The 18,398-nt window shown below is 45.9% G+C and overlaps 2 protein-coding genes across 3 annotated transcripts in view; both read right to left on the bottom strand.

Annotated features, from left to right (window-relative positions):
- Nucleotides 1–405: 405 nt before the first annotated feature.
- Nucleotides 406–5,756, bottom strand: VCPKMT (valosin containing protein lysine methyltransferase). Its single transcript, XM_074544137.1, has 6 exons — nt 5,495–5,756; nt 5,255–5,365; nt 4,715–4,787; nt 3,651–3,770; nt 2,618–2,722; nt 406–2,014 (listed from the first exon to the last, which is right to left on the bottom strand). The coding sequence occupies exons 1-6, from the start codon at nt 5,704–5,706 to the stop codon at nt 2,000–2,002; spliced, it is 636 nt and encodes a 211-aa protein (XP_074400238.1). The 5' UTR covers nt 5,707–5,756; the 3' UTR covers nt 406–1,999.
- A 1,774-nt stretch (nt 5,757–7,530) lies between these two features.
- The window catches only part of SOS2 (SOS Ras/Rho guanine nucleotide exchange factor 2), a 62,881-nt gene continuing 52,013 nt past the window's right edge, over nt 7,531–18,398 (bottom strand). For both annotated transcript variants that reach the window (XM_074544136.1, XM_074544135.1), the window contains exons 15-23: nt 16,532–16,651; nt 16,106–16,268; nt 14,876–14,993; nt 14,613–14,785; nt 14,232–14,348; nt 11,594–11,855; nt 11,259–11,300; nt 10,300–10,409; nt 7,531–9,308 (exon numbers count right to left, since the gene is read on the bottom strand). In XM_074544136.1, the coding sequence (XP_074400237.1) occupies nt 8,796–9,308; nt 10,300–10,409; nt 11,259–11,300; nt 11,594–11,855; nt 14,232–14,348; nt 14,613–14,785; nt 14,876–14,993; nt 16,106–16,268; nt 16,532–16,651 (1,618 nt within the window). In that variant the 3' untranslated portion in view covers nt 7,531–8,795. The remainder of the gene's footprint in view (nt 9,309–10,299; nt 10,410–11,258; nt 11,301–11,593; nt 11,856–14,231; nt 14,349–14,612; nt 14,786–14,875; nt 14,994–16,105; nt 16,269–16,531; nt 16,652–18,398) is intronic.

Genomic DNA, 18,398 nt, shown 5'->3' with positions numbered 1-18,398 from the left:
AGCTGCACACCCTCTCCTAGTTCAGAGCAGGCCGCCTCTCAGGCACGGCAGAGCTGAGCCCCAGCAGGATCTATCCCCTGTCCCAAAGCCCTTTTTCCTCCCCAGAAGCAGCAGTTTCACGTGGTGCCTCGGGTGGCCCCGCCCTGCTGCCCTGCTTAGCGGCAGCTTCCTCTCCCAGCAGCAGAGCAGCAGCTGGGTTTTACATCCCCCTGGCCGGTGCAGCCGGTGACAGGAGGTGACACCACCCAGCCCCCCCCACGAGGTCCCTGTCACTCAGGGACAGTCACAACCTGAGTGACACAGGCCCAAAGCTGAGGGCACAGCAGCAGCCAGTGGGGAAGAACAAGCACAACCTCTTCCCTTTTTCTTCTGAAGAAGAGATCCGAGCCCTGTGCAAAAGGAAGTGCTGACAGCACACATCCTGCAGATAAAACAATTATTCCATAGCTCCAAACCCTTGGGAAAGGCTGCTCCCCTCTGCAGCACCCCCAGCACCAAGCAGGGTGCCAGAGTGTCCCAGTGTGACACCATCCCCACCACTGCTGGGATTTGGGGATCTTCTCCTCATTTTTCTGCAATAAGAGCTTCCACTTGGGAAGCCACGTTGGTGTAAACATTCCAGTAAATCCCTTCCTGCAGGCCACTGGGTAATTAAGGAGCTCTTTTCATAACAAGGTAACAAATAACACGTGTGGTTTGACAAATTAACTTCTCGTGTTCGCTAATCATCGCTCGGCAAGCCAGGACGGCGGTTTAGGATGTGGGAAGTCTGCAAGGAATTCTCTTACTGGAGATAAAGGGAGCCTGAGGTCAGGTGCAGGAAACTCCTGGGAGCCTGCAAACCAAGCCCTTCCCAACCCACCAGCCTCTCAGAGAAAACTCAGCCCCACTAACTCGTGCCTCTGTCACAGACCCAACTTCCACCACAGAAAAGTGAGAATTGCTGCAAAATTCCTCCTCTAAGCCACCACTGAGCTCCAAGAGGCAGAAACACCGAGAGCCACAAGGAACCTGCTCACCAGAATAACCCGAAGGTGTCAAACTTGAACACTGTGGATCTTTGCACCAGAATAGCACAGGTGAAAACAGAAGGCAGAACGATTTTGCACAGATGTTTTATCTGTGCAGGAACCACCACCAGGACAGCCCCAGCTCCTGGAATGAACCTCCCAGGAGGGAACGACACAGGAAGCACAGGATGAATGTGTCACAGACATCTTCTGTGAAAAATCCTTTCCTTAGCATTTTTCCTCCTCAGAAGCTGAGAGGCCTTAGGAACAAAATGCAAACATTGATTATCTGCTGCTGTGGGATGCAACAGGTGGATCTTTAATTGGCCCATGTTGGATGTTTGTAATTAATGGCCAATCACAGTCAGCTGGCTTGGACAGAGAGCCGAGCCACAAACCTTTGTTATCATTCTTGGCTATTCTATTCTTAGCCAGCCTTCTGCTGAAATCCTTTCTTCTATTCTTTTAGTATAGTTTCAATGTAATATATATCATAAAATAATAAATCAGCCTTCTGAAACATGGAGTCAGATCCTCATCTCTTCCCCAATCCCAAAACTCGAGTGAACACTGTCACATGAATGAACAACCCACATCTGACACCCAACTCCGGTGCCAAAGTTTTATTGACTGGCCGTTCCAGCCGCTCCCATTTTCCCCTCTGGGCGGTTCCAGCGTGGCGCCCTAGGAGGGGCTCGGTAGCGCCGCTCCCGCAGCACAGGCACCGGCACAGCCCCCGCAGCAGCACAGGCACAGCCCCGGCACTGCCCGGGCCGCTCCCCCGGCCCCATTCCCCGCCTCCCCGGGCCGCAGGCACGGGCAGCCCGCAGCTGTCCGGCCGGAAGGCGCTGTCAGACGCCGAGCGGGCCAGCCAGAAGCCGCTCGCCGCAGATGAGTCACAAGCACACCGCAGACAGTCCCTCCGTGCTGCGATCCCAGCCCCGCTGCTCCACAGCTCTGCCAGGGGACACATCCTGCGCTCAAAGATCTCACGGCGGGGAATTCTGTCAAGAGATTTTCACAAAGATGACGGATTTGTAAGTGGCCTGGTTTTGTTCAATGCTGCATGTTGTGTCAGCACAATACACAAAATATTTTCTTCACGCTTCATCAGTTAACCCCAAAACGATCAAAGCAATCCTGGCAGTTGCTGAGTATCACATCTAGAGCCTGGATTTGGGGAGAGGGTGGCACAGCAGAGCCCACGGTGCCAAAAGCAGCACCAGGCATTTTATTTTTATTACTTTGGTGCCTCTAAACTCCAGTTTGGAGATCCCACCCCACCAGAGCATGGAAGCAGAAGTGTGAAGCTCAAAGATAGTGCTGACCAGGAAGAGGAAGGCTGGCACCTGGAGCACCAGGTTTGGGAACAAAGCAGGGCTGTGGCTCCACGGGATCCCAAATTTCACAGTCAGTCTGGAGCTCCACCCCTGGAATGCTCACGCTGTGCCAAGGAAACAGCAGCTCTGGGAATTCCTGGCAGCAGCTGCCAACGGTGCCATGAACCATGCCAGTGCAAGGTGTCCCTGCCCATGGCAGGGGTGGAATGAGAGGAGCTTTAGGTCCCTTGCCAACAACCCAAAGCAGCCTGGACGCTGTGCACCCACCCTGTGCTTCCTGTGGATGCTCACGATGTGGATGTCCTCGCTGCGGAACTCCTCGTCGTGCCTCTCCAGGGGAATCCTCTCCAGCTCAAAGTCCCTCTGCAGCAGCTGTTCCACAAACAACAGTTCCACAAGAACAGTTCCAGACATTTCCCACCATGCAGCACCTCACCCTCATTTAAACTGCTCCAGCACTAACTTGAAGCTACAGACACCTCCAATACTCCAGAAAAATCTGATTATGCTTTTGGTAAAACACTCCTGGAGGGATTTAAGAGATGGGTGGATGTGGCACTTGGGGACATGGCTTAGTGGTGGCCTTGGCAGTGCTTGGGGGATGGCTGAACTTGATCTCAGAGGGCTTTTCCAGCCTAAATGATTCTGTGAATCCATGATTTTGCTTCAATCCCTAAAATGCTAAGCCAAACCACAGCACCTGCCTGACTGCCAACCCCCTCAGCTGAAAGGGAGAGGAGAGAAAAAACCAGTTTAAAATCCCCCAGCATCACTCTGGGCTGTGCTCAGATTGCCTGGGCTGAACCTGGCAAGGAAGGAAACAAATCACAAAAAAAAAAAAGATAAAATACAGAAATCAGCCAGAAACACCAAGATCTGTTGAGTTCATTGTGGGAGCAGCACCTCAGAGCTGAGCACAGCCAGGGCCCCACAAGTGTGAGGCACTAATTAGCAAACAGGTGCGTTGATTAACACCAATTCCCTGGAATTCTCACCCTTTTCATTATTATTATTATTATTTAATCCTGCACAAGAGCAGTCAGCACAGGTGCAGAGTTAAACCTGCACTGACCATCATCCCCCACAGGTGTTCCCTGTGCTGCTTTTCCTCACCTGCACACAAGACACAGCTGGAATATTCAATTAAAGCAATTAATGGGCTCTCATTAGAGAGAAGGATTTTTATCAGAAGCACCTCTATCACTCAGGAGAGAGTTTTGAGTTCCTGAGCAAAACTTTGTATTTTCCCTCTGCTTTCAACGGAGCAGCCTAAAAGAAAATATGCTTAAAACTCACTTACTTCAAAGTATTTCCTCTCAATTTCAGGGTTCTTCCCCACAGTCCTCTGTTCATAGCAGCACAGCACACAAGTGTCAGGGCCTGTCAGCTCCCTCAGGGTCTTCAGCAAGGGCTCCAAGGACTGCCCAAAAAGGTGAAACATTTCCCACGTGGATTTCAAGTTCATTTCACTGGTTGCAACACCCTCTAGCTAAAGTCTTCACCCAAGAGGGAACCTCCCAGTTTCACTTTTCTGCTGGTTATTTTTACTGCTTGAACTGGGACAAGAAGAATATGGGGGAAAAGCTGGGAAGCAAAAGGAGGAAAGGGGACTCACAGCAGAAGAATTTCCCAGACTGACCAAGAAAAGTGAACTGGAATCCAAGCCAGAAACATCCCACAGTGCTGAGTGGGCACTTCCTGGAGGCACACAACAATGAGTACTCCTCAGTGTGCTCCAAAAGGGAGAGTTTTCTCAATTATTCCTGGAGGATGGCTCAGATCCAGACCACGGAGGAGGGAAATGGGAGCAACAGGCAGGGACTCAATGCCAGGGGCTGGTAAAGGCATTGGAAGGGCACTGGGACACGGGGTTTGTCAGGTTATTTCCCTTTTCCTGCAGCTTCCCTCAGCTCTCTGTGCACATTCTGCAAGCTCCAGCTGAGCACATGAAGCAGACTGCAACAACCCCTCAGCCGTGGCAGGATTTATCCTCCTGCCTTCCCAAGGAAAGCACGAGGAGAACCCAAACAGCACACTTAGCACTTATAAATTCCATTATTTCATTTACCAATGATTTCAACAGTTCACATTTTGCTTCATGATTCCCAATGTTTAAAAAAAAGGGGGGGTGGCACAAACATTCAATTTGAGATTTTTAACATAAAAATAGTCTCTGGTTCTATGTCAAATGGCCTTACATCTATTAAAAATGCATTTTCCAGTTTTGTTCTTCCTATTCCTATAAACCACAGGGACCGTGACATGAGTACAACATTTACCTGAACACTTCTCATACTAAACACACTGATCTCACCCCATTCCCAAGAAACCTTTCTGCAGGGGTTTAGCAAAGTCCTCAATTACCTCCTCATAGTAAATGCAATCAGCCATGAGTATATAATCAGGAGGAGGCTGAAATTCTGTTACATCTTCACCCCTAAAAAAACAAACAAGAAAAAAACCACAAAAAGTGAAAAGAAGTTTTAGTAACAACATATATTAAAGGACTGAGCACAAAGTTAACTATTGTGTTTTCACATTAAGTCTCCCTCTCACAGCGGTATTTAAAGTTATTTAGCAATTGAATGAAGGCAGTGCAGAATGACAGAATCCCAGAATGATTTGGGTAGGAAGGGAACTTCAATCCCATCTCATTCCTTCCCCTGCCATGGGCAGGGACACCTTCCACTATATCCCAGGCTGCTCCAAGCCCTGTCCAGCCTGGCCTTGGGCACTGCCGGGGGCAGCCACGGCTGCTCTGGGCACCTGTGCCAGGGCCTCTCCCACCCTCCCAGCCAGGAATTCCCAATTCCCTCTATCCCATCTAAACCGACTCTTTTTCACCCTGAACCCAGAATCCCCGTTAAAGCTGAACAGAGACATTAAATAAAGGCTCATACAAACCATTTCAGTACCTTGGCTCGGAGGGACCCTGTGACCAGGTGCTTGTTATTTTCAATATTGATCATCAACAGCTCCTGCAGCTCCTCCAGGTCTGTGACCGTCACGTTCGCCCTGTAACACACAAATGTGGTTAGGGAATAATGCCATGGCAGGGGAACTCCGCACAGCACAGAAAACGGGGTTTAAAGGAATCGAAAGGGTCTGAGGGAGCAGACAGCGCCGGGCGGGGAATCCGCTCACCCCAGCGTGGCTGCCATGATGCCGACGGCGCCGGTGCCCGCGCCCAGCTCCAGGACGTGGCGGCGGGCGAGGGGACAGGCGCCGGTCTCCAGAAACTTGGCGAGCACCAATGCAGCGTCCCACACCACACAGCCCACACCGCCCGCCGCCCGCTGCTCCAGCCGCAGCGCCGGCCCGGCCCGCCGCTCCAGCTCCCGCACGAAGCCCGCCATGGCCGCGGCTCTGAGGCGGCGCGTCCCCGCCCCGGCAGGAAATGGCGGGCGGGCCCTGAGGGGACGGCTCTGCCCGCCCGCTCCTCACGGCGGGAGAGGCTGTGAGCCGGGGGCATGGAGACTTTTCCAGCCGGAATAATCCCAGGATTCCGGCAGCCGTGTCCAGCCGGAATAATTCCAGAATTCCGGCAGCCGTGTCCAGCCGGAATGGATTCCAGAATTCCGGCAGCCGCGGCCCTGAGGGAGCGCGGAGCCCTCAGGAGCCGCTCCCTCATCCCTCCTGAGCCGCTCCAGCCTGAGCCCTCCTGAAGGTTTTGTTACAAACGCCCTCACACAACTTAAAAAAGGTCTTACAAACCTACAAGAAAGGGCTTAATAACCTTACAAAAAAGTTTCAATAACCCTACAAAAGTCTTAGTAAGTCTACAAAAAAGGTCTTAATAAACTTACAATAAAGGTTTAATAAACCTACAAAAGTCTTAGTAAGTCTACAAAAAAAGTCTTAATAAACGCACAAAAAGGCTTTAATAAATTTAAAAAAGGTCTTAATGAATGTACAAAAGGGTCTTAGTAAACCTACAAAAAGGTTAATAAACCTATGAAGAAGGTCTTCATAAACCCATGAAAAAAGTTTTAATAAACCTGTAGAACAGGATTTAGCCTACAAAAAGCTCTTTAATAAACTCACAAAAAAGGTTTTAATCAAGTAACTGAATATGAGTTGATTCTGTGTCGACATCTTGAAATGCAAAGGTTTTAGATTTTTTTCCCCCCCTTGGATACGTGGAAAAAAGGTTTTTTTTATTACTTTATTTCTTCATTTCTTTTAGAGCAATGTGAGGCCTCTTGGTGGTCAGCAGATTCCCCTTGGGAAGAAGTTTTCTGAGGGAATTGCCTTTTCCCACAAGAGCCAATTTCAAACCCAAACTTCACATTTTCCCCCTCCAGCAGTTTTTTTTGGTTGTTCTTTTTACCTACCCCTCTAATTATGAAGTAACTGAAATGTTATTTATTGCTCTCTTGAACCATGCTGGTGGGAATCTCACTGCCTTTGACCACTTTCCATGGCCATACTATGATATATTTTACTGTGGAATATTCAAAATGGTTCTGACATAAGCACTTTTACAGGAAAAGCATAAAGCTGACATCTGTATATTCTAAAATGTGGTAGAGAATTTTTTCCTTTTCAACAACACACGAAAGTCTGAAACAATATTATTCCTTGTTTAGTAATAGCTGCTGGTGGGGACTTCAAAAGAGTTAATGTAAATAGTCTAAGAAAGAATTCCACTTTTCCAAGTCATCCTCCATTTCCTACCTGCACTTCCAGTCTGTGCATCACAAATCTGGGACTTATTGAACCTTATTTTAGCAAAATGAAGCAGCTCTCCTGTAAAAAGTATGAATGGATTCCAAACCTCTCTTCTTCCTCAGGGAAGGAGCACAGAGACAGGCAGTAAAAAAAAGATAGAAAGATAGAAAAATACAGCTGAAATTGGGAGGAGGAGAAAACTGGGGGTTCTCGGTATGATCCTGTACAGGGCCAGGAGTTGGACTCCTGATGGATGCATTCCAACTCAGGGGGTTTCTAATTAACATCCTTCTTCAGTCCTATCTCCTTTCCAAAAAGGAGAATTTTCCAAATGGAATGCCCAAGACAATGGGAGCAGCTTAGGCAGACTGATGAGAAGCTGGAGTGTGATTTGGAAGCCTGGGATGAGCCAAAGTGAGACCAGCAGCATGGAAAATTGGGGCATTTTGTATTGTCAAAAATGCAATTCCCAACCTTGTCCTTGCAAGGAACACGCACTGCTCAAGCTCTTAAAAATTAAGACTGGGGTGATTTATTAATCTTGTTAAGAACTCTGATACAAAGCACAGTAAAAGGCCACAAACCAGTAAATAAAATGTGGCTTGTGAAGGCCACTTTATAAATGCTGCTACAGAACTACCAGTAAAACAGACTCACTCTCACACCAGTTCAAACACGGCCGTTCGACTGGCAAAGAAAAGTTCCATTCACTTATCAGTTTAAAAAGTTTAATAAAGCTTTAAGTGTTTGCTGGTTTAAATGCTACCAATTTCCAAAGTGGATTCAGGAGTTAGGTGTGGATCTAGAGGGAGTTATCAGGTCTGGAAGGCAGGACTGCCCCAGGCCAGAGGGAAGGAACGCTGCTGGCCGGATCCAGTCCCAGCAGTAGCAGACTGTGTTATAGGCCTCCAAGTCAACTTCAATTTATACACGTCATTAGCATATCTGTAAATATACAATATAAACAATTGTACAGGCGCATAGCTTTGTTCTCCACAACAGCAGACAAACTCTTTAGCTTAAGACATCTTTGCCTATCAAAACAAAAAAGGCACATCTGAACAGGACGCACGTGAAGTACTCGGGATCCTCCCCGATATCCGAGACGGGTACTCCTCCTTCATCCTTTCTCCAAAGAACCAACACCAAAGGAATATTTTGGTATTTAGATTTCAACCTATTTTTTTTTTTCTTTGTCTTCAGCAGCAAATCAATGGCAATTAAGACATGGCATGAGAATATTCCAGAACAGGAGCTGTCACTCAGGAACCTCAAGGCAAGTGGTCAGAGGTTTCAAATCTGTGACACTCTGCATCCTTGTCTTGTTTGATCATCCCATTGCTGGGTCTCCTTAATTAAAAAAAAGGCCACTAGTGCTCAAATTTGAAAAAAAATTCCACAGACGCACCTTTTTTTTTTTTGGCTCAGTGCAATTAAATGATGTCAGTTTAAATTCACTTAGTGTAGTGTACAGTGCAAAAGGTCTATTTTGTGTCCTGGCAGAACGGTCGGCACTGAGGATGTGAACCAAGGCAATGCTGCTGCTCACCTGAGGGTAATGCTGTCCAACCACACAGGCTGGAATGTGTGTAGGCTGAATTTTTTCCAATTTAAACCTTTTTTTTTTTTTTTTGATCAGCAGCACTTTAAGAGCATAATTTGTGAAAATACTAAAATACACTGCCTTTTTTTTTCTGAATAAATTATAAAAAAAAAAAAAAAAAGAGGAACTTTACAAACAGTATTCCAGTGTCAATGACTACTATGGCTAAGGTCATTGAGGAGTTTCTGCATTTTCTAGCAAAGACAGTCTGTGCAAAGGAGGGTGGGAGAGCTCCCTTTTGTAAGTCTTTGGCGGCAGTTTGGGCAGCTGCGGGCTGGAGTTGTGCCGGGGCGGCACGGGCGGCACGGGCGGCTGGGCCAGGCTGTTGTGGCTGGCGCTGAGGACGCAGCAGCGGCGCAGCACCCGCGGGGATGGGGTGCTGGGAGGGGTACCCGGGGAGCTGGGGCCGGAGCCCGCCTCCCGCAGCCACTCGGGCTCCCGCGGAAAGCGGCCCAGCGGCGGCGGCTGCAGGCTCATGGCCGGGCAGTTGATGAAGTGCTCGGGCGGCCGCAGCGGCACCGGCGGCGGCGTGTCGGGAACGGGATCCCGCGGCGGAGGAGGCGGAGGGCTCGGCAGCGGCTGCTCCAGCGGGGCGCTGTACGCGGGAACGCGGGGCTGGATCTTTGGAGGCGGCGGCTGCCGAGGTGGGATGGCTGGAGGATCGTCATCCGACTTGGAATTGCCCTGCGGTGGAGGAAAGGGAATGCCAGAATGGTTTGGGTTGGAAGGGAATTAAATCCCATCCTATTCCTGCCCTTCCCATCCCATTCCTGCCCCATCTCCCACTATCCCAGGCTGCTCCAAGCCCTGTCCGACCTGGCCTTGGACACCTCCAGGGGCAGCCCCAGCTGCTCTGGGCACCCTGTGCCAGGGCCTGCCCACCCTCCCAGACAGGAATTCCCAATTCCCAACATCCCATCTTGTCACAGACATCTTTCATGAAAAATCCTTTCCTTAGGATTTGTCCTCCTGAGAAGCTGGGAGGCCTCAGGAACAAAATGTAAACAATGATTATCTGCTGCTGTGGAATGCAACAGGTGCATCTGTGATTGGTCTCATGTGGTTGTTTCTAATTAATGGCCAATCACAGCCCAGCCAGCTTAGACACAGAGCCTGAGCCACAAACCTTTGTTATCATTCTTTCTGATTCTATTCTTAGCTAGCCTTCTGATGAAATCCTTTCTTCTATTCTTTTAGTATAGTTTTAATGTAATATATATAATAAAATAATAAATCAGGCTTCTGAACCATGGAGTCAGATCCTCATCTCTTCCCTCATCCTCAGACCCCTGTGAACACCGTCCCACCATCTAAACCTGCTCTCCTTCAGTTTAAAGCCATTTCCCTTGTCCAGATGCTTGGACAAAGAGCAGTCTTCATTCAGATGAGGAATTCTCCTGACCTGTGCTAGTGGCACTGTCAGAAGCACAGCAGCTGTGCCCTTGATGGGAATGTGAACACTCTGTTCCTGAAATTCCTAGCAGGGTTTGGACACTGGGAATGCAAAACTTGAACACAGCAAACTGGAGCTCTGCATCTCAAAGTCTTTCAGACTGACAGAGCCCTGTTTGGATCAATGGTTGAGCTTGACAATCTTCAAGGTCTTTTCCAAGAGAAATTACTTTAGATATTCCCCAGTTCATCACCACAGCTATTCGATCCAGGACAGCAATACCTTAGCATTGGAAGCATCCTGATCCATCTTTTTTCGTGGAGGAAGTGGAGGAGGGTTCTGAGGCTCATCACTCAGTTTAGGGAAGCTCCCCCAGGAGCTGAAGAAAGTCTCTGGAGAGGGAAGAGCAGATCTTTTACTCCTTGTGCAACACCTGAGGAACATATTCTGGAATATCAAGCCAAACTCAAAGCAAGTCAAGTAAGGTCTTTGTGCTTCACAGCAACGTGAACCAGTAACTTCAGCAGCAGGAATTTCTTTAATTCACTGCTTTATCTGATCCAGGCCTCACAAAGTGTTCTCCTATGTCCAGTATCAAAAAAAGGCATCAGCAGCCTGCAGGCAATGCTGAGGGACAGGAATATAAATCCAGGGAACTCCAAGTGAGTTCTTACAGAGGGAGAAAAAAATCCTCAAATTAAAACACAACACAACCCCTGACTTGTATTGGTGATTTCTGTCACACCTTTGTTTTCCTCTTAGGAGTGCACTGAGCTCTGGGTCTACATCAGGCCCGTGCTCTCCAGCTGGAAAATAAATTAATCATATTTTAAAAAAATGTGTGTGGAATAAATAAAAAGAACAGCTGAAAACCCAGGTGAAAGCAGGATATCCCTCACAGATGTGGTACAAAATGTGTTTCTTCCTTCCCAGCAACAGAGCAGTTGTTTTCACCATGTGGGATTAGGAAATTATCAAGTTGCTTTATTTGTAGCTTTAGTCAAACAAAACAATCATCAAGGACATTTGAAAACAGAAGGAAAATCACGTGAGAGCCTGCAGATAAAACCCCAACCCAAACTAAACCAGCAGTTTAAGTTTTAGGCTTTACATTCTTTACTGGACGTCTGATCTAAAAGGAGCCCTTGTGAATGCAGCCCACATTCCCATCCCAGATTTCAGAGTTCAATCCTGCACCCAGGGCAGGCAGAGTTAAAATTTAACAGAGTTCCAACACTCACTCGACTGAGGCAAGTTCACAGGAGCGAAGATGCTGTTGTTACCTGGGAAATAAAAAAATCCATTAAACCATTTCCAGACACAACCACTGCACTGCAGCACAGAACAAACGCCTGAATAACCTGAAAGATCAGAAAAACCCCCCAAGTTTATCTGCTGCAAACACCAATGAGAATTTCCTGTGTAAAACCACTCCTGAACTGGAGAATTTAACTCACGCTGGGAATTCATTTAATTACTTCACATTTTGCTGTTAATTTTTTAAAATCTTGGTGCACATTTGGGAAGCCTGGGGGCCAGCACCACGACGATGAACCCGTGCTCAGCTGTCATTTACCATAGGAGCTGTTGAGGTCGATGTCCAGGAAGACGCTGAACTCGGAGGAGGCCGACACGGGCGGCGTTGAGGGCGTGCTGGGCGAGGTGGGCGCCGACGCCGCCGTCTCGGGCTCGGCCTCGGCGATCCTGCTGAAGCTGATCTTGCTGGGCTCCTTCTCCAGGGGCAGGGGGTGGCTCCGCAGCGTGCCCGACGTGGAGCCGTGCCTGCCCGCGTTGGGCCTGATCCCCGGTGATTTCAGCGGGTACGTTGTTTTCCTGGGCTGGAGACAGGGCGGCTGTCAGCACTGCGAGGTTCTGTGCTGCAAGGTTCCAACTGCAGCATGATCCCAACACTGCAACGCTCCCAACACTGCAAGGTTCCAAACTGCAACGTTCCCAACACTGCAACGCTCCCAACACTGCAATGTTCCCAACACTGCAAGGTTCCAAACTGCAACATGGTCCCAACACTGCAACGTTCTACACTGCAACGTTCTACACTGCAACACGCTCCCAACACTGCAATGCTCCCAACACCGCAAGGTTCCAAACTGCAACATGCTCCCAACACTGCAACGTTCCCAACACTGCAACGTTCCCGACACTGTTCCCAACACTGCAACGTTCTACACTGCAACGTTCCAAACTGCAACATGCTCCCAACACTGCAGTGTTCCCAACACTGCAAGGTTCCAAACTGCAAGGTTCTAAACTGCAACATGGTCCCAACACTGCAAAGTTCCCAACACTGTTCCCAACACTGCAATGTTCCCAACACTGCAACATTCCAAACTGCAATGATCCAAACTGCAACATGGTCCCAACACTGCGTTCCCAGTACTGTTCCCAATACTGCAATGTTCCCAACACTGCAACATTATCCAAACGGTTCCCAACACTGCAATGTTCCACACTGCAATGTTTCCAACACTGCTCCCAACACTGCAACATTCCAAATATTGCAACATTCCCAACACTGCTCCCAATACTGCAAGATTCCCAACACTGCAAGCTTCTATACTGTAATGCTCCATACTGTAACATTCCACACTGCAACGTTCCCAACACCGCAATGTTCCAAACACTGCAGCATTCCCAACATTGCAACGTTCCAAACATTGCAGCATTCCCAACACTGCAATGTTCCACATTGCAGCATTTCCAACACTGCTGCCATTCCCCACTGCAGCATTCCCAACAATTCCTCCATTCCCCACTGCAGCATTCCCAAGGCCCTGTGAGGTATTTTTGAGGTATTTTTGAGGGATTTTTGAGGTATTTTTGAGGGATTTTTGAGGTATTTTTGAGGTATTTATTTCTCCAAGAGCAGCACAGGGGCACAGCTGACGGGAGCTGCAGCGTTATTTACACAGCAGGGCTTTGCTGGGAAGCTGTGGATGCAGCTGAAAAAATCTTTTATTTCCCCTCAAGTATGAGGAATGAAGAGTCCAGGTTCTGCTGCCAACCTGGACAAAACAGTGGGAAAAACAGCCTTGGGAAATAAAAATTTGCTGCAGGTGCCCCACAGAAACAGCAAAACCAGAGGGTCACCGGGCCCTGCACACATCCAGGACCAGGGACACACTTGGAAACGTGTCCTTGTCCTCCAGTTTATCCAGGAAAAATTCCTACACCTGCACAAACCCAGCCTGGTCAGGCCTGGGTTAATCCAGCCCAGCTCAAAGCTGAGCCTTGCAAAGTGAATTATGTCCCCATTTTCAGTGGTGTCCAGCACACTGCAGCACCCACAGCTGGATTTTCCTGAAATTCCAGTAAGATTCTCTCTCTTTGGAAATCATGAGCTGTCAAGAATCCCTGCCCAGCTGACTGGACTCCAATTGTTAGAAAATATTTTAATAACATTACTGTCAGAAGCATTTTTGCAACAGCAATTTCTGGTGTTTTCTTGCCACTTTTGTAACATCATCTTACTCATTCCTCTAACAAGAGATGGCAAAAATGATTTATAGCTCTTCCAAAAAATTAGACATGGCTGCAGTTCCTCAGGCAATTACAACATATAAAAACCAAGTGCTCCAAATTGTGATTTTCGTGCTTAAAAAGAACTCTGAGCTCCAGGAGCTGGGTTTTTTAAACTCAAAATTGCTTCTCCTTTAAATGGAACTGTATTTTCTTCAGCAAAAAGGGTTGCACCTGGTAAAGCCTGCAGTTTTTGCAATAGTACCACATATTTAGACAAAACAAAACCACAAATTATCTTAAAGAAAACTGAATATATTATGTATAAAAGTAATGTTTTAATCAGTATTAATATAGGACTTCTTGGTATTGTGAAATGAAAAATATTACTCCATATTTTGTCCTATGACTGTATGATAAGAAATACAAATTTAACAGCAATATTTCAAGTTTTGGGGGAAGAAGTGAGTTTTAAAATCAAACAAAGATTATATATTTTAGCAGTGACAAACATCAGGAGCAGAAGTATTTTTAAATCAAGTGGGAAAATCAACTCAGGACAAGGAATTTTGAACAAAATCTATCTGGCTTATTGAGATAACCTGTGTTATTTCCATAGTGGTCAGTGAATTGTAGCAATTTAATTTTAATGAAATACTGCAGGAATTGGACCTGATGATCCCTGTGGTTCCCTTCCAACTCAGGGTGTTCTCATGAAATTTCAATAAAAAACTCACAAATCGAGGAGGCTGCTTGCAGTTCCGAGGTTCAATCTCCAAGGACTTGTTGAACAGATAATCTGTAAACTCCTTTTCTGGTATCTTCCCCATGGGATTGAGATTTTCAAAGAATTTCTGAATGAAACAAGTAGCAAGAATATTTTAAAAAAAAAATAAGCACACAGAGAAAAATTTAATGAAATACTCATAATTCAGTGATTCAAAATGTCATTTTCCACCACTTTTGGCTGCTCCTTTGTGTGGTCCTTTGTTGTCTACCACCCACTGCTCCCCCCTCTTTTGATAATCACTATTCATGCAAAATTAGTCCAGTGTTAGGGGATTATTTGGCATTTTCCCCCTCTCCAGTCCCCAAAGGGATTTTTCATGGCTGCTCACCCGGATTTCTGGCTCAACCCTCAAGCAGTAGGGCTGGTTTTGATACTGCTGAATCTCTCCTGTGATTTCAGCCACTTTTCTCCTCTTGCTGAAGTTAATTAATTCTTTCCCTTGTCTTTTAAGGAAGTCAGGATTCCCTTCTTCTGTCTTCAAGATATTTGTTAGGTATATTCCTGATTTAAAAAAAAAGCAGTTTTTAACCATATATCTGCAGCAAATTCAACTTCAGAGTGATACCACACAAAAAAATTGATGTCACTTACCAAAAAAAGGCACACAGGGAGGGTTGATTGACTTGAGCTTAGCTAAATACTTCTTAAAATGATCTTGGCTTAATTCCACTGCTTCATCCAAAACTCTTTTCTTCCTTTCTTGGAGGGCCTGAGTTGTCCAAATTTAAAAAAAAAAAAAAAAAAAAGGGATGGAAATGTTCTCAACAGCATGGTCAGCAAATACAAGGTAAATCCCTGGCTCTCTGAGCAAAATTTGGGAATTGAAATGAAGGTTTCAAAGAACCATTTGCATGGTTAGTAAATACAAAGTAAATCCCTGGCTCTCTGAGCAAAATTTGGGAATTGAAATGAAGGTTTCAAAGAACCATTTGCATGGTTAGTAAATACAAGGTAAATCCCTGGCTCTCTGAGCAAAATTTGGGAATTGAAATGAAATTTTCAAAGAACCATTTGCATGGTTAATAAATACAAGGTAAATCCCTGGCTCTCTGAGCAAAATTTGGGAATTGAAAAGAAGGTTTCAAAGAACCATTTGCATGGTTAGTAAATACAAGGTAAATCCCTGGCTCTCTGAGCAAAATTTGGGAACTGAAATGAAATTTTCAAAGAACCATTTGCATGGTTAGTAAATACAAGGTAAATCCCTGGCTCTCTGAGCAAAATTTGGGAATTGAAATCAAAGTTTCAAAGAACCATTTGCATGGTTAGTAAATATGAGGTAAATCCCTGGCTCTCTGAGCAAAATTTGGGCATTGAAATGAAATTTTCAAAGAACCATTTGCATGGTTAGTAAATACAAGGTAAATCCCTGGCTCTCTGAGCAAAATTTGGGCATTGAAATGAAATTTTCAAAGAACCATTTGCATGGTTAGTAAATACAAGGTAAATCCCTGGCTCTCTGAGCAAAATTTGGGAACTGAAATGAAAGTTTCAAAGAACCTTTTGTGGCAATGGGTTGCTCTGGATTGCAGCCCCAACAATTCAGTCATGTGGATCCTGAAGAAAACATTCCAGATTACTAAAAACACGTTGTTATTTTAACTTTAAAGTTAAAAAATTAGGTCTTTAATAAAAATTAAACGTTTGATTGTAAGTTCAAGGCCTTGTGCTGCTTTTCAGAGCAATGCAAAACCCAAACCATTTTATTCACATTATTTTTTTTTCTATTTTACTCCAGGGAGGCTTTGCTGCCAACAATGGATTTCGCTGCAGAACCGTGTGGGACCCAGCTCTGGATTCTGATTTAATTTCTTTTCTCACCTCAAAGGTGTGATCCAGCCTGTAGACAGAGACAGAGTTCACAGCACTGACAATCTCCAGAACTCCATTGAAATTATTGAGGTCCTGGAAGACCTGCAGGATTTCTATGATCCTGCTCAGCACAGCCACTCGCTCCTCAAAGTTCTCCGTTTCCACGATGCACCTGATCGAAAGATGGCATTTGAGAAACCCTCAGAAACAAAACCTGACACTTTCTGACTTATTAAATCAATTTTTTTTCCATGAAAACCCATCCAGCATGCAGATTTTGGCTCTCTCTCTCCGGAATCTCAAGCAGGAATTTCTGTAATCACATCTTACACGTGTTCCAGTTGGAAAGTCAGGGGAGGATTTGGCAGCAATGAGCCAGCAAAGGCCAGAGCACAGCCAGGGGAGCAGTGCTCAATGGCACAGCCCTGCACTCACTTCTCAAACCACAGCGTGAGGTTTGTGGTGTGACGAATCATTTTCAGGAGGTTTGGGGAGTTGATTTCCTTGTCTTCCTTCGTCCACACGCTGCCAACGAGCTCAGAAGGCTGCACAGCCCTGGCAATGAAAAACAGGAGGAAAATTCTCAGTACCAATAAAAACTGTGCATCAAAAGATGATTCCTCCCCTTAATCACGACCTGTTATTTCACAAATCCAATCCCACCTCATCTACTACCAACCACAACGTTTTGAGAACAGAAAGAAATACATTTGTATCTTAATTGAAACTGGATAATTTTGAAGAAGCATTTTCAGATAAGGAGATTACAAAGGAGTGAGTTTAATCTTCTGAAAGGGCAAGAAAACAACTTCGAAAAAGTTAAAAGCTAAAAACAAGAAGGTGAAGCACTTGCAGCAGGTTGGTTTCAACACAAAACCTCCCATCACTGAAGCAGGAACAGGATTTTATAATTTGAATTTTGTAAGACTCCTGAATTACCCCCCCTGCATTTCTGCTGTCACAAGCCTGATATGGAGATAAAAATTCTCTTTTTTTTACTTCTTTGCATATTTTAACATAGAGCACACAGCAAAGAAACCTCTTCCTGTAAACTCTGGAAGGCTCAGGGTATTTTTGACCGATGGTGTGAATGAGGAGCATTTTTCAGGTGAAATAATGACAAAAAAGGTGTGAGAGTGTTGGAACCCTGATGCTGAGAACTTCAGACTTTGTGTGTTGAAAGACACTGACCCCAAACAAACACGACATTTAACCTGAAGCTGCAGAGAAAGCTTCCAAAATTATATAATAGCATTAAGATTATGAGTGTAGAGTTTAAACAGAAATGTGTAATATCACATAGTAGAAAACTTAGAGTTTAAAGTTTTAAAACAGAATAAGGTATGTAAAACAAAATAGAAGTATTAAAGCAGTAGCTAGTTCTTCTTCACCTTCTTCATGAGTTTAAGTAGTATTGTACAATTAGATAGAAAAATCCACGTTGCAAACCACAAATAATTAGTTGTAAAGTTAAAAGTAAAAATAATTTGTCATTTCTTAATTAATCAGTTTATCCTTAAAAAACCTCGTAGAAAGAGCTAAACAAAGCCATTTTGTAAATTATTAGTGAAGTACTACAAAACTCCCAACTTCTAACTATAAATAAAACTATAATAGAACTATAACTAAAAAATAATAAACATGTAAGTCCAAACACAAAAAATACTATCTTAAGCATTTTTAATACTAACTGTAACACAAAAAAAAAAAAGAAAAAAAAAAGAAAACCTGTCTTAGGTTGGAAATGGGGATGTGTATTCTGTTCCTAACTAATGGGGCAGCTCTCTGTTGTCCATGGGCAGTTTTTCCTTTCTCTCTGCCCCAGCCAACCCTCCCTCCAGGAGATCTCTGCTGTCCATGGCCACTGAGTGTCCCTGCAGGGCTGATCCAATCCCAGCATCCCATGGGGAGATGCTCCGCCCAGGGGAGGAGCCAAGCATTCCTCCCTGGATCCAATCTGAGCCTGGCCCAGCACAGCAGCCTTTGCCCCCTGCATTGCCAGAGGAGCAGCTTTCTGCTGCCCTGCATGGCCAGAGGGAGCCCAGGCCCATCTGCAGCAGCCCTGGAGCTGCAGAGGAAAACTCCCCCCTTGTGCAGGATCCCTGCTGCAGCAGAGCCACAGCTGGCACTGCAGGAGGGCTGAGCCCCCCTGGATGGGGCTGGGACACCCCCTGGCACACAGGGGGCAGGGACTGCTCTGGCTCTGGCAGGGCTTTGTTTTCTTTCTTTGTACTATTGCATGTGTATTTTTAATTTCCCTAATAACGATCTGTTATTCCTATTCTGCAGGAGGGCTGAGCCA

The sequence above is a fragment of the Zonotrichia albicollis genome, chromosome 6 (genome assembly GCF_047830755.1).
Source record: "Zonotrichia albicollis isolate bZonAlb1 chromosome 6, bZonAlb1.hap1, whole genome shotgun sequence".
Lineage (NCBI taxonomy): Eukaryota > Metazoa > Chordata > Aves > Passeriformes > Passerellidae > Zonotrichia > Zonotrichia albicollis.
The sequence above is the reverse complement of the archived record's forward strand: the minus strand, read 5'-3'. Positions and strand labels throughout refer to the sequence as shown.